Here is a 27,524-nt window from a genome sequence, read left to right as displayed (position 1 = left end):
CCAAACCGAATGCAGCTATTTATTGCTACACTCTTATCTCCACTGGGAATTTACTGCCCAGTTACAGAGAGAGAATTACAAAGGCCTGGGCTGTGCCTGGGACAGCATGTTGCCAGGAAGCTCATAAAAGCTAATATTTAACCAGGAGTGTCCTGGCCTGTGTGCATACGACTGCACACCCTCAGATCTTGTGCAATGTGAACCGATTGTAGCACCTTTAATGTGAGGTTTGGAGCTTATAAACATCACCAGGTCATTAGCTATTTTTGACTGAAGAAGCAGTCAGATTTGGTAGGATTTCTTAGCTGCTGGACATCACAGATGTTATAACCTAATATTACACAGTAGTGGTATAAAATGTAGGTCATACGCTGGTTGAGGTGTGAATTAACTGGTGGGTGTGTTTTGGATGTCCATTACTCAAACACATGAATTAAATGTACAGGAACCAAACAAAAAGAATCCAGTTGGTTTAGGACAAATAAACCAGACTAGTATTTTTCTACATATTTTATTTCTTTGTGAAATCAACACAAAATGATTTTATACACCAAAAACATAATATTTAACAACAAATAACTCTGTTTATTAAAAACAAAATAAAACCTTTCATGTGTGTTCTCACACACCTGAAAATTGCAATATTTGAATGGCGAACAGCTTTCACAACATAAAAATAAATTATCTGAAATTATGCTTCAAATATCTGTCAGGAAATCTGAAATGGAAGTATAAATTATGACCATAATACCATAAAATCTCTTAGTTCTTCTTTGTCCTATGCTCGTGCATTTCAGCAAAGTGAAAGTGCAGTGAAATACCTTCAGGATGGGGTCAGCTGGAGCAGAAGGAGCAGTGGATTCCTCCGGTCAGGTCGCTAACGACCCCCTCTCTCACCAGTCTGTGCAGGAACTGAGTTTCTTTGTCCACGTTGTGCATGTTCTGCTGCTGCATGAGGCTCGTGGGCAGGCTGTCGTAGTAGTGCAGCGGCGCCCCCTGCTGGGACAGGTTGTAGCCGAATCCCGCCAGGCTGACCTCGTCACACAGCAGGCTGGCTAAGCTCAGTGCGGTCACGCCCAGCGTCGGAACATTCTGCGAGGAAGTTAAGATTCTTCAGGTTTTATCCACCCTGTGCTTTCAACTTTAAGCACGCTCAAATTAAAAAATGTGAAACGCGATTTACAGAACTGACCTCGACTCTAGTGAATTATCTTTATGGGTTTATCACTAGTAGCTCTGACACTGATGTATGTATGTGCATAAGCCACAACTCCTTTGTAGTGAGAAACTAAAGGTCTGTTTCAGGTTTAACTTGAAATACTTGATGTTCTGTAGCAGGATATAGAGCTGAAGACAGGACTTCCTCCACAGTTTATAATTTATTACCTTTAAATGGCCTTTTGGGGAATTATACAAAAGCATAACATTAGGCTTGAAACAATTAATCGTGATTAATCGACCGCTATAAAATATTCTCAACTAATTTTGTAATCGATTAATCGTTAAACTACTCAAATATATACATTGCATTCAAGAAAGAAAAAAAACTGCTACAGATGATCAAACATTCACAAGAGGAATGCTACGTAATTGCATTTTAGGCAATAAAATATTCTCTTAATTCATATATTTAATAATGTGTAAAAATGCTTAACTGGATAAATGAAAAATCCACAAATTATTTTTTGTCCAATTAATCGGTTTTCAGAGTAATCAGTTACTAAAAAAATGTTAGTTGCGGTCCAAGTATTACATTTGGAGATAAAGTTAAATGAAAACTACATTTCATATTGTGTTTGTGTCTCTCAGCACGTCAATAATTTGTTGAGATACTGTAGCTTTAAAATCAAAAGAAATTTGGCTTTTAGCAGCACCTTTGACTCGTTCCTGATGTCATTTCTTTTGCTGAGCTCACTTTGTCCCCCCCCCTGTCTGCTAGAAGTGGCCAGGACGCACCGTTTAATGAGTGACGTCATTTTTGTGCACTGACTTTGATTTAAATGCCGCAGTTCACAAAACATAACACAAGGGGGCGATACGTCTTCATTTAAAAAGAAAGCATGAGGTCTGCAGAGACAAAATGTTGAGACAGATGAGGCCTTTTGATTTCATCTTTGCAGTGTTGGAACGGTACATCTAAAGCCTCCTCTTAAAACTAAATTGCACTCCAACTTTCTCTGTGAACATCAGATTGAAGAGCTTCACCAACCTACAGCTGGTGATCCTGAGTGGATCAGATATTACTACTAATGTTTTGATCACTTTAAGTTTTTTTCCAGAATGTTTTAGAGCTATTAAAAATGAAAAGAAATTTTAAAAATCCAATTGTCTAAATGTTGTCCCGTTTTTCCTCCACCCTGATTCCTCAGGAAATGGTTTGAACTGAGCAGTACCTGGTCCCAGCCCCACAGGCGCCACCTGGGTTTAGGGTATTCCAGGAAGTCCAAGGCAGTCTGCCTGAGGACGTCGGGATTCAGAAGTCGGAACCTTGAGGGATCTAGAGGAATTTCCTGTGGAACCCTCTGCCAGAAGAAGAACCAGTCCCAAAACGTCTGCAACACAAAGCAGCACTTTGATTGCTAAAGAGGAAACGCTGTCCTCGTCGCACGTTGGCAAAACGTCACTCGACTGGGTCGGCTCAAAAGACAAAACCTATGCATGTTGGGTTAGCACTATAGAACACTCAGAAACCTCTTGCAGATCTACGTTAGACGTGCCAGAACTTATATGACTGGGAAAAAAGAAAACATTTTTAAAAATCAATGCCTACGTTTAGTCATTTATCTAACAAAACCAAATGTTTGTCGGTCAGATTTACGGAGCCCTCTAGGGGACATGGGGAATTTTTTTTCTTTTGCGTTCCCTCGCAAAACTTTTGCGTTCCCTCGCAATACTGTACTGGTCAGTTATGCAGCATAATTGAATACTGCAAGCCTTTCTTACGGTGGGCGCCGTACTTTATGCTTTAATATAAGGTTATGTGAGGTATTTCCATGAATGTTAGTATCTTTTTGTGAAATATCTGAAGTTTTATATCTTTCTTTAGGATAGAAAGGCGCCACATACCTACGATATAAACAGAAACTTTCCGTAAGTAGGAAAGAAATAAAAAAACACCCTAATTTGGACTATTTCTGAGTTATTATCGCGGGTAATAAATCATCTGACAGTTTTGATTGTGTCTCTGTTGTGTTCGTAGTCTGAATGGTTTAAAGAGCTGCTTTCAGTGCCGCTCCATCTTAGCTTTAACAGACATAAACATACAGTAAAAAATAAATCGATTTTCAATCAGTGTTTTGCACCAAACAGTTAATAATAATAAACAAGTTTTCACGGAGGCTCTGTAAGAGCCATATGAATGAAATAAGTAATTATTGATATGACAGGAGCAGGAGGCTTTGACACTTAGGTGTGTCGACGTGGGAGTGACGTCACCAGGTATGAATGGGAAGGATACTGGCTTTGTGTGTATGAGGAAGCGGTGAGCGGGGCGGTCAGTCCTTGCAAAGTTTGGAGCCTGATCATCAAAATGGAATAAATCGATAATTGTGACAGAACAAAGAAAACGTTTGGAGTTGATTGATACACGGACAGATGAGATTCCCCAAGTTAACCCAGTGCGGCCCTTTACCATCATTAGTTTGTCGTGTTTTTAATAATAAAAACTTGTTAATAGTAAAAACTGTTTGGTGCAAAAAACAAATTGAAAATCGATTTTTTCCTGCATGTTTATGTCTGTTAAGGCTAAGATGGAGCGGCACTGAAAGCCCTTTAAACCATTCAGACTAGAACACAACAGAGACACAATCAAAACTGTCAGATGATTTATTACCCGCAATAATAACTCAGAAATAGTCCAAATTATAATGTATTTTTATTTCTTTCCTACTTACGGAAAGTTTCTGTTTATATTGTAGGTTTGTGGTGCCTTTCTATCCTAAAGAAAGATATAAAACTTCAGATATTTCACAAAAAGATACTAATATTCATGGAAAAACCTCACATAACCTTATATTAAAGCAGAAAGTACAGCGCCCACCATAAAAAAGGCTTGCAGTGTTCAATTATGCTGCATAACTGACCAGTACAGTATTGCGAGGTAACGCAAAAGTTTTGCGAGGTAACGCAAAAGTATTGCGAGGGAACGCAAAAGAAAAAAAATTCCCCATGTCCCCTAGAGGGCTCCGTACAGATTTGCGTACAGCAGATGAATATGAAAACAAAATACGGATTTTATCTTGCTGGCTCACAACAGAGAACAAGATAACGACCACGGTGAAGCAAACGCTCCAGCCACTCACCACGCCGAGCTTCCTGATCATGCCTGAGATCCAGCTGAGGTCAACGCCTTTGTAGATCACAGCCACGAACACGGAATGAGGGTCTGTGTCCGCCCAGCGGAGGGGCGTGCCCTCGGGATAACTCATCCTGATGCTGGTTCGATTCCCCACGTCGCCCGTGTGCTTTCCCAGAGGGCCGCTGTTCAACCTGACAGACACAGAGAGAGGAGAAGAAAGTCAAAATGTTTCATAAAACAGGAGCAAGATTGGAGTTTGTTACCATTAGAGGCGCAACTAATGATTATTTTACCAGTTATTCTGACGATTAATCGATTAATCAGACAAAAAAATGTGCCAATTTATTTGGCCACATTTATTATACATTAAGCGATGCAACTCATCCATCCATCTCCTTCCACTTTATCTGGGGTCGGGTCGCGGGGGTAGCAGCTTCAGGAGGGAGGTCCAGACTTCCCTCTCTGCAGCCACTTGTTCCAGCTCCACTGGGGGAATCCCAAGGTTTTCCCAGGCCAGCCGAGAGACATAGTCCCTCCAGCGTGTCCTGGGTCTTCCCCGGGGTCTTCTCCTGGTGGGACGTGTCCAGAACACCTCACCAGGGAAGCATTCAGGAGGCATCCTGACCAGATGCCCGAGCCACTTCAACTGGCTCCTCTCGATGTGAAGGAGCAGCTGCTCTGCTCTGAGTCCTTCCCGGATGACTGAGCTTCTCACCCTATCTCTAAGGGAGAGCCCAGCCACCCTACGGAGAAAACCCATTTCGGCCGCTTCTATCCACGATCTCGTTCTTTCGGTCATGACCCAAAGCTCATGACCATAGATGAGGGTGGGAACGTAGATCGACCGGTAAATCAAGAGCTTCGCTTAAGTGATTCAACTAAACTATTTAATTTCTTTTTGAAATAATAAACATTTTATTGCATAAAATGCAATACCACAGCATTCCTTTGGTGTGCACTTGATCATTTTATACTTCTAACATCAATGTGAAAAAGTTTGCTTAACTAAAAATCATTACAATGTAGCAAAAGTAGCTTAATAGCAGATATTTATTTATTTTTTTTACAAAAAAAGTTTTTTTCTAAATCTTAAATGCAAAATGTTTTTGATTTAATTACTGCTCTGTGTTTTTCCAGCAAATGGCCTTTTTTTAGTCTGTATTCTCCAGATAATGAATGGATTACTAAATTAGTTGACAAAGCGAAGCCGGACCTGATTACGGTGTGGAAACGGTCGATCTGCTGACCGAGCTCCAGGCCCTTCAGCACGCCCCCGTTCCCCACCACCACACAGCGGCGACACTTCCTGGAAGCCTCCTCCGGTCCCGGGTCAGGGTGGGCCGCTGGCAGCTGGAAGCACAGAGAGCTGATCAGGTCCGACGTTCTGAGAGACTTTGTGGCTTTAACCAGAATCCACTGAGGCTGCAGACAGCAAAACCCAAGATGACCCAATCAACCAATAGCAGAAACGCTATGGTTGGTTGTATGGTTTCTTGTGAGTTTTTGCTTTTTAATGTGCCTGTCCTCCTCAGTAGTTGACATATAACGATCTGATATTATCTGTATTTGCCTTGATATTGAAAAAAACAAACTCAGTTTCAGTTTATCTTTTATTTTTACATTGGCTGTTCTACTCCTAATTGAACTGACTGAACAAATTAAAGTTGTCTTGTTTTTACATGGCGACCACAGCTTCTGAAGTCATTGGTGTATTTAAGTGAGCTGCACTTGTGCAGATTTAGCAAATAAATGCATAATTTAGTACATTTATGTCTGTGTTTTTTAAAAAAAGGAAATGTTTTCAGTCAATTCAGCATTGGTTTTCTGTATCGGCTGATGCTAATGCTCAGATATCTGTAGCTTCCTTTGTAGAAAGTGCATTGTGTGAACAGAGATTAAATCTTACTACGCAACTTCAGGTGTTGCACTAACAACTGAAACCATGCAAGTTGGACTGTGGCTCTTCTGAGTTAACAGTAAAACCTCCCAAGATGGTATTTTCATTCACCAGCGTCAGCAGGTTCTCTACTTTGCCTTTAAACCCTTTGAAGCCAAACGGCGGTGGGTAGAGGAAGAGCCGGGCGGGGATCGGCTGGTCCCTCCACAGGAAGGGCTGGACGGCGCCACTGGCAGACGGGAACAGAGCGAGCAGCTTCTCTCTGCTGCCTCTGGGGCGGCACCCGCCCTCCAGAACTCGCCGTGCGTTCTCATGCACCAGCTGCAGGGCGAAACAAAGAGTCCATCAATGCAACCTGCACAAGTATCTGCCTTGTTGTTACATAACCTGCAGAATGTTGTGGCGTAAGACATCTCCAGGGAGGTGTCGTGTGTCAGAAGGATAAACAATATGCTTCACGTCCTTTGCAGTCCAGGAACATCGCGCTTTGTGTCTTATTACAACTCAAACTGTAGCAAAACCGGAACGTCTATCTGACTTGGTTTATTTTGTGTTTGTTGTGGTTTCACATGCCAGTAAAACGTAAAGTCACGAGCTCAAGCTAATGGTTTTTAGTGTTTGCTGACTTTTCCATTTTGATGTAGGAAAGTGAAGGAGTGGTGAGTGAAGTTTAAAAGGAGCTTAACCTGAATTGGCTCTGTGTGTACTTTATGACATTTTAAATGCAGATGCAGTTCTTCATGTCAACACCTCCATTGATGCAGCAGATTACAGGACAACCAGGACAACTGACGGATGAACAGACAAGTGTCATTTAGTCACGACTCAACTATCACCCAACAATAGCCACAAACAATAACTTCCGCCTCATCTTCAAACAGAAATATCGCCACGATTTAGCAAAAAAGCCCAAATAGTTAAAGGTGCAGAGGGGAAGTATTATGCATTTTCCAATACATAATAAAATAGCACAGTCGTTTCACAGGTGTTTTGCAAAGCTGAATGGTTGCCATGGAGACTTTCATGCATATTTGATTTCTTAAATATGCATGAAGGAATAGAGGCTGGTATATTTTTGATGAGGGAAATGTTGATTTTACATAGTACTGCCCCTTTAAGACATCACCTCACCTCTAAAGCTTCAGTATTACTGAGCTTAACTTAATACAATCAAGCAGCAAAAGATAACTGACTCCATAATTATTCTATGCTGCTAGGATTGCATTGACACGACTGATCATCTATTTTTAATAAATGATTCCTTCCAGAACTGTTCCTCACACGGTGGCAGCATGTTGGATTAGATGCGTTACGTTAGTTCTAACTTGTTCAATATTTCACGGACTCAGGCAATATTGTTTTGAATAAATTACTGTGCAGCTGGAAGAATGTTTTTTCTTTTTTTTTCTTTGTTAACTTTCCGACAGTTACGATGCGTAACCGGGGCAACAAGGCATTGTTCTTACAACTGGGAGCAGCTGATTAGCATCTCTCTGTTGTGGCTTGCTAACCACACAGATAAAAATATTTTAAAAAAGGAGCGACAAAAGCAAATGAGGTGGATTATCGGCTCGTACAAACAACTGATGGAGTCATCCGGACACAGAAATTGATTTTCAGTCAGAGGCCTCTTCAGATTCGTTACAAGACCAGTGTTGTACAGTACAGTGAGTGAACCAAACACACCAACGATAAGCTAACAAGAAAGATGAAGCAAGTTTTCTTTGGCTGCTAAATGTTCTTTCTAAGAAGATGCTTTTCTGCTACATTTTCCCTTTAAATAAACATTTGAGCTAACCTGGTTAGCATGTCAAATGGATGAATGCCGTACCTGCCTATGCTATACAGTAATGTTGAGTCATATAAATCAGGGGTGTCCAAACTTTGTCACATGGGCCAAAATTATTTAGTACTTGCAGGCCAAGATGATGAAAAAACAACAACTGAAATCAAGCAAATAAAGCAGTAAAATAGTCTGTATTTGAAGGGAAGGGATGTTATTTAAGTAAGAGAATACTTACTTATACTTATCTACCAACCATGAATAGGAGTATCGAGTTGGATCAACATTATTACCTTTTTCTTCTTTTGCTCTTTCCTTTGGCTTGTTATTTTGTTTGTATTTCCTTTTAAATCCCGTAAAGCACTTTGTATTGCCTTGTTGCTGAAAATGTGCTATATAATTAAAATTACCTTTAATCCAAAACTTAAGAAGGATTTTGATGACGTTGCTTCATTGAAAGAGAAGCGTCTAGTTTTTTGGTTTTTTTTACGCAACCATTCTAATTTACTCTCAGTTATGAAAACGGGATTTGGGTCACTTTCTTTCGAAACACTTGCTATAATGAGCCAAGTTTGATAAATCGGATAAAAGCTGATTTCCGAGCACCAAAGTCCGTTTTTCAGTCAAGGCCTCAGGATAGTCGCGGTTCTACTCATCATAAAAGATCGGTTACAGAAATACGAATACTCTGTGTCGTAATTGACATTTTCCATTGTAGGAAAATCACGTTGGAAATAATTTTACACTGATTACAAATAATAATAAAAAGGTCTCCAACTGCATCCACCACTTGTGCTGGACGGGCCATATTTGTGTCATTCTTGAGCTGCACTTGAGCACTTTGGAAAACTCTCATAGAAAGCCTACTAAAACTGCTTCATATTTACATAAAAAAAAGGTATTTTTGAACAACAGATGGAAAATCCAGACAACTCTCGTGGTGAAAAGCCTGAAGTGGTTCCAGTGCGCTCCGTTGAGCTTCCCTCACCTGTTTATGTGCAGAGTTGACATGAAACTGAAATGGTTCCTCTGTCCTCGTCTGCATCAGCAGCAGGGAGGATATCACCAAAACCAGCAAAGCCAAAACAATAAGCACCGACCACACCTGCCTGCAGAGAAATGGAAAAAGAAAATCCAACAGTTAGGCTTAAAAAATGAAGCCAAAGACAAACATGAAAAGTGATAGCAGGGAGGAAGTACGTTCACGTTTCTGATGTCTTTCACATTGGAGACGTTACAGAGTCGAGCATTTTGACTGAGATCCTATTAGAGGTTTTTATCTGCTGATGCAGCAACATCAGCATCTTATTCAGGCGTAGGAGCAACAACCCCCTTTTTTTTTGCGTTTGTGTAATTTTAAAGCTCAGATAAGTTAAAGGGACAGTTTTATGTAAAATTGCCTTTTTGAAATTTACATCATGTTACAATGTTATTCCCTATTTAAAACATACCTGGGGTGTTGCTTTGATTCTTTCATGGACGTTTCAGAAAACCTTTCAGCAACCATTCAGCTGTCCAAAACACCTAGCTGGACCCAGCCCATCCTTTGAGGATGAAGCTCCTCCTCTGATCTGCAGTTTTCAAGCTTCCACCTCACAGAGGAGCCTTCCTCGCCAATCCCCCACTGAGTTCCTTCAGACTAGCCAGCAGCAATTAGCAAACACCTGGTGGAACTGAGCATCAGCTGAGCTCATTATATGAGATGCTTCTCAGTAGAACGCTGGTAAAAAATGTTAAAGCGTTAATAGAGGAGCCATGTTGCGATGACTTCTCAAAGAGCAGAAGCTTCTTAAAGAGACAAAGGCCCAATTTCAAGGCGTTAAATTACAACGTCAACGTGAGGGGAATGTCTGGAGGCTCCCTCCTGGACCTGTTGCCCCAGCAACCAAGTCTTGGACAAGTAGAAAAATCTGATGATTTGCATTTTTTGTCCTTGAACCCGCATTTCTTGTCATGCTGACATGCATGAATTGAATGTGCAGGTCTGGGAACGTGTGATGACATACAAATTATGGGGATGGCATATTGCTCTGTTTGGATCCAACTGACCCGCATGCAAGGACCAGTGATACTGCCAACAATAATTGTGTTTTTTTTCTAATGTTCCACACCAAAGAGAGGAGTTCTCAGCCACAGGCACCTACACAATGTGAATGGGTGAGTAGTGATCACCTGTGTGCTGGACAGCGCAAGGAAAGCTTCATGTTGTCATCCGCCGTGGATCCAGCGATCACCTCGGGTCTCCCGGCTGAAGCTCGGAGCCCTCTGGCTCTCAGGCATCCTGTCCTGGACACACACACACACACACACAATATTTCTCTTCGTCCACACAGACTACCAGAATAGAGGAGCTTCTGTGGCTAATGTGAGATAATTCAAAGGGTTGGTGGTTGGATACATTTTCTGCTTCCCCAGTGTCTGGGATCAGATGATTGTCAGCTTACACATTCTGTTCGGTTTGACTGTCCATGAACACACAGCAGAGAAAAGGCAATGATTATCATCTAAGGCATTAAATTACTTACCCAGTTTAGAGCTGTGACTAACAGGTAATTGGTTACTTGTGTTAATTATTCTGCTGATTTTTCATTAAACTACTCAAGCCTTTTATTATACAATATTAGAAATACATTAAACATCAAAATAAACAAATAATTCAATTAACATTTTACAAAAGAAAGACATTTTATTGCCTAAAATGCAATTAATATTGGCCAATATTTTGACTTAAGATTAATAACTGGGTGGCAAAAAGGTGCTAGGAGATTTTTTAAAAACTGAATCTGAACTGGGTGAAGCTAAAACTGTAATAAGAATATTTTTCATCTTAAACTCAATATAAGTTCTGTCTTAATTCGTGCTCCAGCCTCTGGTGGTTGGCAATGGTTTCACCCGTGCCTTAAGAATTTGCCATTGAATTTTCTAGAATTCTTATTACTGAAGTTCAATATGCGATAAACCCCTGAGAAAAATATGCGACAAAGCTGAAACAGTAATCAGATTTCCGTCAGCCTCAAACCGGCTGGCTGAAGGCTAAAACGCAGGTTGTGATCTGCACAACAGATATTGTCCTTGTCCCAAATACGACAATCACATTTATTTTATTTTATTTTTTTCTGCACCAAATTCGATCTCTTAAGTTCAGAACCAGTAACATGTACACAACAGTGAACGTTACTTTAAGTGACCATTTCTATAAATCATAGATAAGCGTACAACGCATAACGATTCAATTTTTACTAAAAATGAGGTTTAGCATCATAAAAAATATATTTTACAAAACCCTTACTGAAGGCCTGACCTGAATGCTAACTCGAGCTTCGTCCTGTTGCCCACTTTTAAATGACTAAGATGATAACATAACGGAGTAAAAGACCTCCGCCTGATTCTGTTTAATGAAATAACTCCGGACCGTAATATACCAATAAAATGAGTTCAGTAATGGCTTTAATTTTTTATAAATTAGCCGCCAGTGTCGTGGGGTCTATAAGCAGGCAGGGGGACAAACTGCGTGTTGTTCGGGGACCATAATGGCGCAGTCTCTAACGGTCGTTCTGCTGCGTTTCGGGCTCCGTTTAAATAGCGAGAGGCTCGCGTGCGAGTGACAGCGGGCCGAGCTCAAACCGCGGCACCGGCAGCGGCCACGATCCGAGCCCGCTGGTTCTCCGGGCGTTTTAGGACACTAGCTATCGCTACATTATTACCCTACACGAAATCCCTCAGTTTCTTTACGTCTTCCCTTTCCATCCGAGTAAAACATAAGCTAGATATTTTTTTGACTATCGAGTTTGTTTACCGCAGCGTCCAGAGGTGGTAAAAGCTCTCGTTTTGAAAATGTTTAAACATTAATCCAGCCACATTAAAAATGAGCTGCTGTTCGGTTACAATAGCCATAATTACCGTTTACGAAAATCGTCCGCTACGGGCCTTTATCTACTTATAAGCGTCCTACGTCTCATAGTGTTTGCTCCTTTATTCTGTTACTTAAAAGTGCCCTTACCCTCGCATGGACCCCGGTGACTCTTCATGGCTCCATTCAGTGAAATAAAACGAGCTGCTCTCCAGTTCTGACAGAGTTTAGCCTGGAGATGACTTCATCTGTAACGTTCTTGAAGGAGCAGTGAAGCAGCCAGCCAATCAGCGACAGGGTAACACACCCATCACTTCCGCTTTTTTTCAGATTACATTACATTATAGTTACAAACCAACCTGCACACACAAAACCGCTAAACAATTAAGATTTATTGTCACTTTGTACATCATTAGATAGAGGAAACAATGGAGATGTAGGCTGCCTTCTAAACAATTCTGTATTTATGACAGTAAAGTCTCAGTTTAAAAAGTTTTGAACAGGAACTTTTTACTTATTTACTGTATCATACAATATATGCTTAAAGGCATACATATTATCCTGTAAAAAACTGAAAGGCTTTAATGGGTTACATTAATCTCCACATCAAACCTTTTCTAACAGGACATTTGGTTTGCAAAGTACTCTTAAAAAACATATTGAACATAACATTCCTGTCTGCATTCCAGACAAATGGCGCTTCAGCTGCAGGATAGAGAACAACAAACACGCAAACAGTTGCCAGCGGCTCGCCCTACTGCAGAGGCTGCTTCAGTTCAAACAGGCCTGTTCCACCTTTGACCACCTTCCCCACAACCAAGCAGGCTGAGGGAGAAACCAGCTGATCACGTGACCCTGAGTAGGAATGAATAGCAGTTAGTGAAAGAAAAAAAAAAGAGTAAAGATATCAATGAGTAAGAAAGAAACTGAGCATGCTGGTTTCTGCAAACCACTGTATGTTACTGAATGCACTGTGGTTGAAGCGAGTGAACCAAAGCTGGACGAATGTCATTTACATGCTCAAACACAGGAGCCATTTTCATCCCATAAGTATGAAAATCATATTAGACTCTATTTCCACTGTTGAATCGTCGGCGTTTCCCTCCATTTCTTACCCAGCATGGTGGCCTGTTTGAGGAACTTGAAGCTGGTCTCGAAGGTCATCTGCTGCAGAGGGGAAGAGTTCGACATGATGGCGTGTCGGTTTAACGGCTTGTAGACGCCTTCGAAACACATGTAGTCTGCCACCAACGACAGATGCCGGGGGTCAACCTCAATCCCTGCAGACGGGGGTCAGAGATACCGGGTCACAATCTGAGAGCAGGGTGCTCTAAGAGTTCTGCACGTTTTGTTGAACGCTACAGAGTTTTCTACACTCAAATTTCCCGACGTAACTGGGGGTTCTTTCAGGATAAATATGACAGATGTGGGTGTAGAGATCAGACTTTACACATTAAATCTGCAAAATAAAGAAATAAGGCACAAAAGAAAAGAAGGCAATAAGAAGGAAGGATGGTAATAGAAAGAAAGGAAGGAATGCAATAGTATGGAAGGAAAAGAAGAAGACAAAAAGGAAGGAACAAGGAGGAATACAAAAGGAAGTAACACAGAAAGGAAGGAAAGAAGGCAATAGGAAAGAGAAAGACAAGACAAAAGGAAGGAAGAAGTGAAAGAAAGGTAAAAGGAGGGAAGGAAGAATCGAAGGAAGAGGGAAAAAAGGGAATCAGATAATAGACAAATGGATGTGTGGATGGATGGAAAAAGTCAGATAAAACAAATTAATTCCATCATACCTGATCCAGACTACAAAATAATTAAATTCCAGACCTTTTTAAACACTGTAGTAATACTGTGAGTTAGACCATAGCTGCGCGTGTGTGTGTGTGTGTGTGTGTGTGTACGTACCATAAACTGCAAAGACGTCTTTGATCTCCTTCTCTATGACTTTCAGAGCCACTTCGATCCCGTAGGTGCTGGCCATGGCGTGGACCTCATTGGAGTACAGTTTGTTGACATCCAGGATCTGGAGACACAAGCTGATCATGTGACAACTAAACACATCCCTGCAAAGATGTGTTTAGTTGTTCCAGCCTGATTTAATTCCAACAATCAGGTTGGACTTAAACCAGTTCTGTTCAGCTGGTGGAACTGGAACATGAGGATATCAGCTGAGGTTAAAATGCTAAACCGTGTTCATCAAGTCTTGAACGATGGCTGAACTTGTAAATGCAACAACTAATCAGATTATAATATTAATATAGACATGTTGCAATGTGACGTCGTGCACGGAAGATCCCTGCCCCCATCGCCCTGCTGGAGGGCAACAAAGTGCTAGCTTACCGTTCGCTTTAGCTGTTAAGTTGTCAACATAACATGCTAAATATTAAATGTAGCATCACGTATAAAAGAAAAGGGATGCAGTTCTTTGCTACCAACTGTCAACACTACAACATTTTAATTAAACAATAGTTATTAAATCTAGCATAACTGATCTAGCCAAGCTGTTGAATCGTCCACAGAAATATACAAACAAAACTGATGTTTATACAACATCAGTTATGTTGAATATGCTGAAATATACAAACATAACCGAACATAACTGATCTAGCCAAGCTACATCAGTTATGCTAACTTGACTTTGACAACCTTAACATATAGATTTGCTGTGGAATTTGTTGCGTTTCGGTTCAATTTGAAAAAAAGATGATGAGCTCTGACAGCTCATCGGCAGAGCAGGTATAGAGCGAGGTAATAGAAGAACGAGTGGTTCTGAACAACGGTTTTTCTGCATTATTTATGCCTTTGTTGTGACTCACTGCACTAAATTAATAATGCTACATTTCCAGGTTTAATTTAGTTAATGCTGCAGCATCTCAATCATCTCATCGCCCTTCAGCGTTGTGCGCATGTGTAAAATTTCCGATTGTAAACAATAACATGCAACCTGTCTGTACATGGAGAGAAATGTCTGAAAAAGTTGAAGCTTTACATCACATTATTGATAATCAATAACAGAACATGCCACTAATAAACCAATATGATTGAGCTGGAATTTCAGGTTCTTTCATTGATATATATCCCTCGACATATGCTTCTTAGATTACTGTGTAATTTCTTGTTATTCAGTGCAAGAGTGAGTCAAAGTGTGGCATAAATTATGGAACAAGTGTGTTACAGGTTGTGTGGAATGCGGCCGACGTACATCGTTGTACTTAAAGATTTCGTGCATGTTGATGCCCTCTGTGTTGAGAACCGTCTGCTTTTCCCCAGACTTGGTTGTGGTCTCGCTCAGCAGGCACCGCGTCAGGCCTCGGGTCTCCATGATGACGGCGTTCTGGGCCAGAGTCGACAGGACCGAGGTCAGGTCGAAGTGGACCCTGTTCAAAGGGAATTCCAGCTCCACCTGTGTGAAAGGTCACGTTTCATACAAGTTGTTAGCACATCGGAGTTGACGGGTGGAAACAATGACAGAACAGCGGGGGTGTTTAAAGTCTGAGCAAACTTTGGGCCTAACCCACACCAGGCACCTTTCACTACATTCAGTATGTTGACAGCCTTTATGGATTTAAAACTTACAGTTTCTAGGCAGGCAAGTTCCAATATTTCCAGCTGGAAATCTGACTTCAGGGGGTGTTTCTTGTTTTCCCCCCGAATGTCTCAGATTTAAGACTTCTAAAGCCGAATTTAAAACAGTTTTCAAGACCACAATGAATAACAGTTCTCCACAGAAATATACGAATTTTGTCCAGCCAACTGGCTTACAACAGATGCAGAAAACTAACTAGCTAATATATAATTGTTAGCTAGCTAAATACTTTAAAATACTTAAATATCTAGTATCTAGAATACTATTCGATTCTTTTCACCAGTTAAAAGACTCATTGATTCCACCTTACATGCTAGCTAGATAAACCCTTGCTAAGTAGCAATACCCTGAACCCTTTCTATGTACAAAGGGTATAGCTAGCTAGCATTAAAATTGTAGCTAGCTATACCCTTGCTACTTAGCGAGGGTATGCTAGCAGTGAGTTACAGTAACCTGAACTGTCTCAAATCACAGAATGCAATGAAGATGTCTGAGTGCGATTCAAACTTCTGCTTGACAGAAAAGTCCCCCCAGAAAAAAAAATACATTTAATACAAGATTAAATAGTTCTGTCAAGACAAAATTTAAGACTTGCAATTAAGGCCAATTTTCTTTTAAAAAAAAACTATATTTAAGACATTTTAATACCTTCATTTTAGCTACATGAATTTAAGACTTTTAAAGGATGCATTAACACCCTGTTTCACTGACTTATGTTAGAAAATCTGACATACGAGCGATAAGAGAATGCACCCAAAATCTCCTGTTAGTGTAGTTTATAGCAGATTCTCAAAGTAACTTATTAAAGAAAAGTCATTAATCAAGTATAACAATAAACATATTGATTGAACTCCTATGTAGGTATACCATTTTGCACAAATATGGACCAATAGCCTAGTTGTAGTTTACTGTAACTCTCTAAAGTGCAACCTGGCTCACCTCACACCAGAGTTCTTCCTGCTGATCGAAGGAGTATCTCTGTATGGCCGAGTTAGACGACAGAACCGAGTTCACCCTCATCTGGACCGAGGACTCTCCCCCTTGGACCGAGGACTCTCCCCCTTGGACCGAGGACTTTCCTCCTTGGACCGAGGACTCTCCCCCTTGCCCCACTCTCGTGTCTTTCTTCTGCTGCTGCTGCTCTCCAGTGTCTGCTGACTCAGGCTGGGTCTCCTCCGCAGCGTTTGCCTGGCTGTTCTCCTCCTCGCCCTGATCCTCTTCAGCATCGCCGCCTTCGCCCTCGTCTTCGCTTTCGTAGTCTACCTACAAGTAGAGGTGAATTATCAGCTTGGACATCCATGACGCCAGGATTTTTGTCTCCAACTACACTGACTAAATTCTCTGGAAATTTTTTTTCCCCCAGTTTTAAATGAAAGCAATCAGATTAACACTGGTATTAACACTGGTTCTTCTGCTGAGTTATTATACAGTGAGAATTTCATCATACAAAATGGTCAAAGTGTTCATCTAGATCCTTAGTCGGAACAGTGAGCGAAATCTCATTAAGCAAGTGTTTCAAACACATTTCTATAAGAAGTACCGCTTTAACCAGCTGTGGTTCTTTGGTTTCAGCCTTACTGAACAGACATTTTGCCATGTTTTTACCTCCCTCAGTCATGCTGCATTCAGGTTTTAGCTTAGCTTACCGAGTTTCAGTTTCAGTTTCATTCGATTCACAACCACTTTACTGATCTCAAAGGGAAATTAAATGTTGCAACTCAGAGAAACTGCCAACAGTTTTAGCTTTAGTGCTTTCACTTCAATTCTTGTTTCAGCTTCCACTCTTTGGCCTGGTATTTTATTTTTCTTTTAATGTGGAGTCTTATAATTTTTTACAAAAATTTTACTTATTGCCAAGTTTGTGCACACAGACAAGGAATTTCACTTTGGTTCCGATTTACTTTCAATTAAGACATTTAAAATCTAAATATATGAGAAAGAGAAAATAAAAAGCACAATTACCTTTATGTCTTTTAATAATAATAATAATAAAAAGAACATTAATAGTGGAGTTCTCCAAGGCGCAATTCCTGGTCCAGTACTTTATTTTCTGTAAATTCTCCCAATAGTTTGGATTTTTAGCAAACAAACCAGATCAAATTGGACGATGTAGACCAGAGGTGGCAAACCTGCGGCTCTTCGACGTATCATGTGGGGGTCTTTGATACCAAAATTTCCCACACTCATTGAAGGCAGCACTGCAAAAACAGCATAACGTGCAGCGCAGAATGTGAAATTTTAAGCTAGCGCTACAAGTCTGCAGTAGTTGTCGGTCTAGGAGGAGAGACTTTAGGTAATAGATGGAAGCTAAATCATTTAGGAATAAAAGCTACCCGTGGTATGCAACTGGTAGAGGTCACCACAATACCCTCAAATAGGAACAAATCTGGGCCACGTGAGTAAATTGTCCTACATGTTTTAAAAATGTTCTGCATGAGACACTTCCACATCTGCCAGTTAGGCAGACGGAGCTCGAAGGTTTTCTGTATGTCTGTGAATGAATTTTTACTACACTTAAACAAATCTAATCACCATCTTGTTGTCACTGACACATGTGGAAGAGTTGCTTTGAGTAGCTATAACAGAGTACAAACCAAATCTAAAGACACTTGTAAAAAAAAAAAAAGAGAAAAAGAACGCTGTTATGTGTCCCACTAAAGCAGTGGTTCCCAAAGTGTGGGGCGCGCCCCATAAGGGGGCCGTGGGAAACGATATGAATGAATGAAAAAAAAAACTGTTACACAAAAGTGTTTCACTGTAAAGATGGTTTGTAGTTTGTTTTGTTGCAACCTAAAGTGTGAAATAAACTTCAGTGGAGTGTGAAAACAAAATATGTGTAAAGGTTTATGTCTGGTTGAACGATGTGTGGGCCCAGTTGATTTTTTTTTCTTTTTGGGGGGGCTATGTTATTGTAGTCCAGAGGGGGACCCAGAAAATCTTAGGGAACCACTGCACTAAAGCCTCCGGGATGAAGAAAAAAGCTTTTTCAGCAGCAATGTGGTATGAAGCTAATCTTGAAATTGTTGTGTGGCTCTTTACGGTGATGATGAGCTTCATTTGGCTCTTGATGCTGAACTGGTTCGCCACCCCTGGTCTAGACCATTTAAAGTTGCAAAAAAATAACTAAATAAAATAGAGGAACTTTGAATTAACAATCCACGAACTGGTGCAGAGGCCATTTCCTTTTAGACACTTTTGAAAATGGGGAAGACAGGAAAATGCTCCATTTAGGTAAGCTAGCTCTTTAGGTGAGCTAAAGAGCTAGCTTTAGCTCTTTAGCTCTCCTAAACCTCCTAAACCTACTAAACAGGTTAAGTAGCACACCTAAACCTGTTCATACCTACAGTGAGAGCAATAATCAAAATGTTTCAAACAAATAGAGCGGTGACTGATACGGCTGGATGAGGACTCAAAAAAAGTGAGCAGAAGCATAATAGTAACAATGACCTTTGCTTTCAAAGGTCATTGTTGGCGTTTCTGAGTCTCCATATATTGTTCATATAATATCTTTATTGTGGGCGCCAGTAACTGTTGCAACCAAAGTCCCTCCATGATTCTACAGCTACAATGTCCCTCAGTAAGCTTTTGTGTTTTTGGAGTAAAACCGCTTCAAGTGTTTTTGTTCTTGTTTCTACTGGAAATATCTCAGTACACTTAAATAAGACAAGACTAGCAAGTCACTTTTCAGCAAGAAATAGGAGCTTGTTTTTAAGTCGATAATTCCTTAATGTTAATGGAAATGTTCTTGTTGCATTGGCAGATTATTTCACAAGATATTTTAAAAGTGAAATAATCCGCCATTGGAAGTAGTAATTTATCATCAATATTAAGGAAATATTGACTCAAAACAAGCTGCTATATCTTGCTGAAAAGCTACTTGTAAGTTAGTTTTGTCCTATTTAAAGTGCACTAATATACAGTACAGACCAAAAGTTTGGACACACCTTCTAATTCAATGGGTTTTCTTTATTTTCATGACTATGTATAAGGCAAGAAATCCCACTTATTAACCTGACAGGGCTCACCTATGAAGTGAAAACCATTTCAGGTGACTACCTCTTGAAGCTCATCAAGAAAATGCAGAGTGTGTGCAAAGCAGTAATCACAGCAAAAGGTTGCTACTTTGAAGAAACTAGAATATAAGGGGTATTTTCTGTTGTTTTACACTTTTTTGTTTAGTGCATATTTCCACATGTGTTATTCATAGTTTTGATGCCTTCAGTGTGAATCTACAATGTCAATAGTCATGAAAATAAAGGAAACTCATTGAATTAAAAGGTGTGTCCAAACTTTTGGTCTGTACTGTATTTGCACAAGAAACTAGACTGAAAACACTTGGTAAGACTTTGTGTGTTTTTGAAGTGTACTGCTCGTATGCTGATTGAGTAAGAGTTTCTGGGAGTACATTCCATTCCAACCAAGTTGAAACTCGTGTTGGCGACCATGAGAAAATGTTACAGGAAGTCTGACATTGGGGAAGACACCTCAATTCGTGGAATTACGTTTCAGAAAGGAACACGCCCTGTTTCAGCCTCAGCCCTACCTCCTCCACCTGTTTGCTTTTCCTCTTGGCGTCTGACGCATCAGCGTCTCCTTCATCCCCCTGGTCATCAACTATCTCTCCTTCCTCCTCCTCTTCTCCACCGCCATCCTGCGGAACGTCAAGGTGAATGAAAAAAAAAGCTCGAGCACGTCTGAGGCTGATGGAGAGCACTGAAAAATAATGACAAAACTAAATTGAAACCTGGACCCCTGCGGTCCCATCCTCGTCCATGTTTTTATCTCCAGGGGTGGCCTTCCTCGTCTCCACGGCGATGGAGGCCAGCTTGGCTGAGCGCTTTTTAATGGCTTCCAGGAGGAGACGGAAAAACCTGAAAGTAGATGTGGAGATGGATGAGAGCAGGTGGGGTTAAAGACAAACAGGTTAGCTCTGACTGTTTCCTGACATGCAAACACACACCTCGTCTCCATGTAGTGGAGGATCTGATGGGGAGTTAACAGCTTGTCGTCACGGTAACGCTCGGGAGGCAGGAAGTGAAAGGTGACTTTAAACGATTGCAGTCTTTGATAAGCTTCGATCCGAAGCGTCTCGACAACGTCCACCTTCTGCAGCACCTACACACACACACACACACACACACACACACATCATTTATCTGTAACCCTGATAAATGAAAGGGGCGGTAAAGTTTGCCCTTCCACCTTCTTCAAATCAGACAAAATTGGTGTCAAACGTTTGTGCAGCAAAGATTTTTGTTTGTGTTGCTTTGGTTTTGAAGATATTAATGAAAGGTTAGAGGTCATAAGGTCAACCAGCCCCCCCCACACTTTTATAAAATCAAGCAAAATAGGTGTCAATCACCTCGGCTATGCTTGTGCTGGTTTGTGCAGCAAAAATCTTTGTTTGTGCTGCTATCATTCTAAAGATATTAAGAAAAATGTTCTCCAGGGGTCATCAGAGGTCAACCACTCCCGTAGCCCTGCTCACATTTGCAAAAATAAATAAATTTGGTATCAATCAACTGTGCTACGTTTGTGCAGGTATTTTTTTTTAATATATATATATATTTTTGTACCCCACCAAGGGGTCTTTTTGTGGGCTCTAGTGTCCCTTATTTTTTGAAAGTAGGCTGACAGGAAAGGGGGAAGAAGACATGCGGCAAATGTCGCCGGATCCGGGAGTCGAACCCGCGACGAGGACTCAAGGCCTCCAAACACGGGTCGACCTATCCCCTACGCCACCACGGCACGCCCGTGAAGGAAAAATTTTAATTTGTACTGCTATCATTTTAATGATATTAATAACAGGTTGTAGAGGTCATCAAAGGTCAGTGAACATCTGCTCATGCTGAAACTTTGAATTTCATTTAATTTATAAGTTGCTAACCTATGAACATGAATAATTTAATTTTAACCTGGAAGAAATTCAATTCAAACTAGGTCTTATTTAGAATGAACAACACCACCTCCCAAAACAATCTCGGTGACCTGTGTCTTAGCTTCTGATCACTAGAGGGTGCTATTAGACAAACTGTACTTTTGAAATACAAAAAATAAGAATAAAACCAAACATGTGCTTGGCATCTACTTTTGAGGTCAATGTTATGATCGACAGCAATCATCAACTCTTCTTTTCAATACTTCACACCAAGTTTATTTATTTTTGCAATTGTGAGCAGGGCTACAGGAGTGGTTGACCTCTGATGACCCCTGGAGAACATTTTTCTTAATATCTTTAGAATGATGGCAGCACAAACAAAAAAATTTTGCTGCACAAACCAGCACAAACACAGCCGAGGTGGTTGTCACCTACTTTGTTTGATTTTATAAAAGTGGGGGTGCTGGTTGACCTTTAACCTTTCATTAATATCTTCAAAACCAAAGCAGCACAAACGACAATTTTTGCTGCACAAACGGAGTCGAGTTAATTGACACCCATTTCGGCTGATTTGAAGAAGGTGGGGGGGCTGGTTGACCTTTGATGACCTCTAGAAACATTTCTTTATATCTTCAAATGATAGCAGCAGAAATAAAAAATTTTGCTGCACAAAGCAGCATAAACGTTTGACACCAATTTTGTCTGATTTGAAGAAGATGGGGGGGGGCAAACTCAGGTGTATTACCCCAGGTATACAGTGCAGTTTTGTAATTATAAAAATGCTCTATATATCAAACATGACTTTAAAAAAAATCTGAAGTTTTATTTTAACACCTTAAAATTGGGCCTCTGTCTCTTTAAGAACAGCTCTTTCTGACACTCCGCCTTCAAGAAGTCATCACAACATGGCCCCTCTACTAACCCTTTAGAAACATTTTTATCAGCGTTGCACTGAGAAGTAGCTCCTATAATGAGCTCAGCTGTTCCACCAGATGTTTGCTAAATGCTGCTGGCTAGTCTGAAGGAGCTGAGTGGGGAAGTGGCGGGGAGGGGGGCTGCTCTGTGAGGCAGAAGTTCGGTAGCTTGGAAACTGCAGCTCTGAGAGGAGCTTTGTCCTCGAAGGAGGGGCTAGATTCACCCAGGTGTTTTAGCACAGCTTAACGGTTGCCATGAAGATTAAAGGTTTTCTGAAACATGCATGAAAGAATCAAGGAAACACTCCAGGTATGCTTTTGATGAGGGAATAGCATTACAACATGGTGTAATGCAAAAAAAAAAAGTTGTTTTTACACTATCCTGCCAGATACTTCTAGTCATTCCTAAGTGTAATCTCAAGCTAAACTGAAGGCATGTCTTAGTTCTGAGCCTAAAAGCGATAGGCTGCTGCATTAAGACTGGGCTTTGATGAAGGAGAAACAGCTAAGCTCAGAAAGAGCCTACAGCGGAGGAGATGAGTAAAGCACCATGTAACAGAGGAAGAGAAACTGGTAAGAAAACCAAACTGTGACGGCCTCAGACCTCAGCCAGGCAGACTCTGGTGAGCTGCTTCCGCAGCGTTTTGGCCCTCTTCAAGGCCTTCTTGTTGTTCAGCACCGGGACGCTCATCATGGGGGTTTTAATGTTGGAACTGGCCACCATCAGGATCTCCCTCAGTCTGGAAGATTGGTGTTGGCTCTCGTTAAAATGAGACGTCGACGATAACGATGGACACAAGCGTTGTGAGTGTGAGGGGTTGTTACCGGGGGATTCCCAGAGTGACGTTCATCTCTCCTCTGCCCGCGAAGTGGAAGGTGTTGAGGGTCATCTGGGTGGAGGGCTCGCCTATGGACTGAGCTGCCAGCAGGCCCACAGCTTCCCCCGGGTCGCACAGGGAGCGCTGCCACTTATAGTGAAGCAGCTGCCGCAGCCTGCAATCATTCATTACTGTACGTCACTCAGCTGCTTTTACAGCAGAGGAGAAACAATCAAACAGGAATCTAATTCTAGCTGTACAGAACAGAGTGGGAGGTTGTGCCAAAAAAACATAATTCTTATTTACTAACCATTCAAAATGTCCCAAAAATCTATTTAAAATGCCCTAAAAACTTAATTAAAATGTCCAAAAATCATTTTAATTGCAAATATTTTTGAAATGTCCCCTCACGTACCAAAAAAGAAGAAAAGTCCCCAAAATGATGCACGTAAATTGTATACCAGTGCCATACTGTTACTGTAATATGTGCAATGTACTGAATTTAATGTAAATTACTCTTTGCCAACCAGATAGGTTTATATTTACACTTTTGTTTGTGTTTGTTCTGTTCATAAATGAAAAATTAGTAAAAATTTAATTACAAACAAAAATCCCAAATACTGATTAAAAATAGCCCCAAATTGACAACAATTATCTCTAAAATCAATTCAGTGACCCAAAACCAATTAAAAACAACCTCAAAAGATCGACTTCAAATGACCCAAAAATCAATCAAAATGTACTCAGAATGAATTGAAAATGTCCCAAAAACTGATTCAAATTGAAAAAAACAATCTGCCATCTGTCAGCCTGCATTGTGTAACTCAGCTTGACATTCCAGCTACAAAAACATATCAGATGGCTAAAAACTCCATCTGATAACTGGAACTTGCAACGCCATCGTCCATGGAGGAACCTGTCTGCGGAAACGTGATGCTTCGCTGAAGCAAAACAGAAATACACGCAGGGAGAGAGAGAGTACTTCCGTTTAATCACGGATTCATATTTAAAACTTTATAAATGTGAGAAAAAAAACCCACTTCAATATTTCCATTTGTCATTCTGCCTTGCAGAGGCAGACAGGATTCTTTGCACACTGATGGATTAAGGCAGAAATCACCAATACGAGTTGAAAATTGATTTTGAATCTAATTATTAGATGGTAAAATATTCCCACCTCTGGTATTTTGGTGTACGTATGAGGCAGAAATGTCATAAAGCTCAAAAGGAAAATCAAGAAAAATGCTGAACATTTAAAGCAATTCGAAGAGTAAAATATTGTGATAAAGATTGCTTCACTGACTGCAACAGACAACATGAAAACAAGGTGGGACTTAAGGATATTTTCAGCGATTTGGAAACGCAACATATTTTTACCCCACTTCCTCACCACTTACCATAAAGCAGGAACCTAGAAGTTGAACTAAGCTTGATTATGTGTTCCAACGCCTCTGATGGTGACAGATCTGACCACAGTTCAACTACAGACTTTATTTTCATCTTTATAGCAGCACTCAGATTAGTGCACGGCTACAAAGTGGAAGGAAAAGGATGCGAGGTTCAATCGTCCACAAAAAAAGTTGTGTTTTTATTGCTTTTCAGTACCTCTGTGTCTCCATGCCGTCCTCCGTGGCGTTGCCTCTGTTCTGAAGGTACTTCTCGGTGATGTCATGGAAGTTTTCCGACACCGACCCGAAGCAGACGTCGGGCCTGAACAGGCCCAGGGTCGGCTCGGGGCAGCGGGACGACCGCCTGGTGTATTTGGCTCTGCCGGCTTCGTCCAGAGAGTGCCAGTCCTTCACCAACTGATGAGACAAAGAGAGAGAGAGAGGGAAAAGGGTTCAGACGACACTGTATATGCGGGAAGTCAAACTAAAACAGACTTTTACCTGCAGCACTGCGGGATCTTGAGCGGGCAGCGGCTCAGTTGACGGCATGGCCTCTCGCAGTTTCGCTAACTTCTTCTGGGAAAACAGCAGAAAGGCTCCTGGCACGGAAAACACGGTCAAATCAAAATTTATGGAAAAAAAAATTAAAATAGAGCAGCAATCCAAACATTTTTTTGTTTTAGATATATATACCTCTGCGAGGACACGCCAGCTCCCTCTTTGCTTTCCAACGCTGGATGGCTGTGAAGTGGCGGGCTGCAGTGTGAGGGTCCAAACGGGCCAGAACGCTGTCCAGGTCCTGTGACCTCCTGATGACCTGAGGAGGAACAGGACGCGCAGGCAAAGGAAGTTTTAAATGATTCTTCAAATTAAAACTGTATGCTCAACTGTGACAATAGCAACAGGAGAAGAAGAAAGAACAGAAAACATATTTTACAGCCGTAAGAAAGAAGAAGCCAAATTTAAAGTTCTGAAAACATTTGTATGGTATTCTGATTCTGGATATTCCATCAATAAATCTTTTCTTTGTTTTTCTTCCTTCTTTCTTTTCCTTCTTTGCACCTTTTTCTTCATCCTCTCTTTATTGTATGTTTCTTTCAAAACTGTGGAGTTTATTGGTCTAAACTTGCCCTTGCATTCAGTGCAGGTTGTCCAAAAAACAAAGCTGGCGAGTGGAAATTGTTACGTTTTTGTCATAAGACAGGCATTTATATTAGTAGAAGAAAGAAGAACAATGTAGCAGTTAAATACAGAATTAAAGTTGAGTTTTAATGACGCCGTGTGTTCTGTGGTTGATGGACGGTTCGTTTTTAACTCTGCGTTTATGTGAATGCTTCTTTAAAAATAAAATAAAAAATTGATTTACTTCTCTTTTATTTCCCTCCTTCCTTTCAACAAGCAGAGTGAATGTTCTTGTGGTTTGTAGAGATGTGCGTTTTCTCTGCATCAACAGAAACTGAACCACTGGGGAAAAGACACGAAGTAAACGGAGCGCAGCCGTGAAAACGCTCCGACTGTATCAGTATCTGCATCAGTGAAGGTGTGGGAGGAAACCGTCACTCACGTTAAACATGTTAGAAACTTGGACTGAACCATAAGCAGCTGCTTTGGCAGCTGTGTGCATCAAATATTTATCCCCAGGCGACCATGCTGAATCACCGTGGGGCCCATCGGCTACACCGTTACTATAGCAACCACTTTGGCCAGTGACATCCAGGGAGAAGGAAGCACTGAATTTGACAAGGTCGCCTTATCGCGACTGAAATGTATTTACTAGAAGATCTGCCTGTTGATAAACTGAACACAGTGGAACAAAACAAGGTTTTCAGTAAAGTTATTTATAGCTTGGTTATTTCTCTGACTGGAACATTAATTAAATTCAAGACCGAAATCACAACAGAAATGTACAAATACTGCTTTTTGTTCATCTTTGCATGATTCAGATCGCTACGCTCGCAGCTTAACTTATTTCAGCTATGCTTTAGATGGCTAAATTATTCATTTGTTGGAAGGATAAAAGTGCTTTATGTAGCATTGGCTGGACTGATCATCAACTATTTATGCTAAGAGCAGAGGAAACATCACGCTGTGTGTGAGAGAGACGTCTCTATTACACGGCTCTGCAATAAGGCAGGATGTCACCATTATTTTTAATAAATACAAAAATGACCAGAGAGTTCTTTCTTCTTACGTTAGCTATTAGCACAGTTAGCACGGTTAGCATTGCCTCCTGTTATCTTCTGATTTCCGAGTCCCTGATAAAGTGAGAGCTTGAATAAAAGGTCAACATATCTCAGTAGAAAAGACGCCTCCATAGCTGCGTTTACGTTGACCACGTCATTGCACAATTTGACAGGCAATAAAATAAATTGAAATAAACACGCAATTTTGAAAAAAACTTGTTTTCCTATTAAAACCTTTAGCGCTAGCATGAGGTGACTTTTGTTTTTGGCCATTATAAAAATTTGTTAATTTCACAAAATTGCAATGGAGACACTTTTTTCACACAAGTCACCTGATCAACAAGCGGATGTTGCCCGCTGCTGCAAACCACGAAGAAGATGGCAGGAAGTAGTTGGAAGATCATTAAATTTTTTTATTTTTTTTGCGGCGCTAGTGGCTAGGAATTTTTCAACAGTAGGCAGACAGGAAGGAGGGTGAGGAGAGGGGGAAGACATGCGGCAAAGGTCGTCGGGACCGGGAGTCGAACCCGCGACGTCCGCGTCGAGGACTAAGGCCTCCAAACGTGGGGCGTGCTAACCCGCTGCGCCACCACAGCACGCCCCGGAAGATCATTAATGACTTATCGCGTGAACAAACTTATTCAACTTCAAGTGTGATTTTTAATTGCGTTTGATATCTAATAAAAACACTGCAATTGAGAGCCCATGTTGTTTCAACATCAGCAAAATATTGACAAAGCTTTGTGCAGATTTGTAATTTAAACGCAGCTATTTATGGTGAAAATAGCCGACTTTGACCCCTTCTTTTGATAACTTCACCATAGAAGAGAATTGTTGTCAGCCTTTAGTGATTAGATACGGTGCATTCACTGACAAGAAAAAAGATGCGATTATTCATTTTCAACCATTTGATCAGCGATCAGGGATGTT

The 27,524-nt window shown here is 40.8% G+C and overlaps 2 protein-coding genes, 1 long non-coding RNA gene and 1 other non-coding gene across 5 annotated transcripts in view; 1 reads left to right on the top strand and 3 right to left on the bottom strand.

The window, feature by feature from the left end:
* Nucleotides 1-564: 564 nt before the first annotated feature.
* Nucleotides 565-12,103, bottom strand: st3gal5 (ST3 beta-galactoside alpha-2,3-sialyltransferase 5). The gene is made up of 8 exons (XM_032555446.1): nt 11,978-12,103; nt 10,150-10,263; nt 8,966-9,086; nt 6,306-6,515; nt 5,511-5,647; nt 4,302-4,488; nt 2,394-2,552; nt 565-1,092 (listed from the first exon to the last, which is right to left on the bottom strand). The coding sequence occupies exons 1-8, from the start codon at nt 11,983-11,985 to the stop codon at nt 835-837; spliced, it is 1,194 nt and encodes a 397-aa protein (XP_032411337.1). The 5' UTR covers nt 11,986-12,103; the 3' UTR covers nt 565-834.
* Nucleotides 12,104-12,202: 99 nt separating this feature from the next.
* The window catches only part of polr1a (RNA polymerase I subunit A), a 45,461-nt gene continuing 30,139 nt past the window's right edge, over nt 12,203-27,524 (bottom strand). Inside the window, exons 25-38 of one of the 2 annotated variants that reach the window (XM_032555443.1) lie at nt 25,105-25,228; nt 24,913-25,010; nt 24,629-24,828; nt 23,031-23,198; nt 22,810-22,945; nt 20,374-20,528; nt 20,158-20,284; nt 19,957-20,064; nt 16,517-16,676; nt 16,353-16,453; nt 15,030-15,230; nt 13,733-13,850; nt 12,943-13,107; nt 12,203-12,682 (exon numbers count right to left, since the gene is read on the bottom strand). In XM_032555443.1, coding sequence (XP_032411334.1) covers nt 12,582-12,682; nt 12,943-13,107; nt 13,733-13,850; nt 15,030-15,230; nt 16,353-16,453; nt 16,517-16,676; nt 19,957-20,064; nt 20,158-20,284; nt 20,374-20,528; nt 22,810-22,945; nt 23,031-23,198; nt 24,629-24,828; nt 24,913-25,010; nt 25,105-25,228 — 1,962 coding nt within the window. In that variant the 3' untranslated portion in view covers nt 12,203-12,581. Of the gene's footprint in view, nt 12,683-12,942; nt 13,108-13,732; nt 13,851-15,029; nt 15,231-16,352; nt 16,677-19,956; nt 20,065-20,157; nt 20,285-20,373; nt 20,529-22,809; nt 22,946-23,030; nt 23,199-24,628; nt 24,829-24,912; nt 25,011-25,104; nt 25,229-27,524 lie in introns of both variants that reach the window. The other variant, XM_032555442.1, reaches the window with a different exon arrangement.
* LOC116714720 (uncharacterized) lies at nt 21,128-21,904 on the top strand. Its single transcript, XR_004338111.1, has 2 exons — nt 21,128-21,711; nt 21,838-21,904. It is a non-coding gene; the product is annotated as an uncharacterized LOC116714720 (long non-coding RNA).
* Nucleotides 26,024-26,161, bottom strand: LOC116715053 (small nucleolar RNA SNORA5). Its single transcript, XR_004338176.1, has one exon. It is a non-coding gene; the product is annotated as a small nucleolar RNA SNORA5 (small nucleolar RNA).

This window comes from Xiphophorus hellerii, chromosome 23 (assembly GCF_003331165.1).
Source record: "Xiphophorus hellerii strain 12219 chromosome 23, Xiphophorus_hellerii-4.1, whole genome shotgun sequence".
In the NCBI taxonomy this organism is placed as follows: domain Eukaryota; kingdom Metazoa; phylum Chordata; class Actinopteri; order Cyprinodontiformes; family Poeciliidae; genus Xiphophorus; species Xiphophorus hellerii.
Note: the sequence above shows the minus strand (reverse complement) of the source record. Positions and strands in the feature narration are given on the sequence as shown.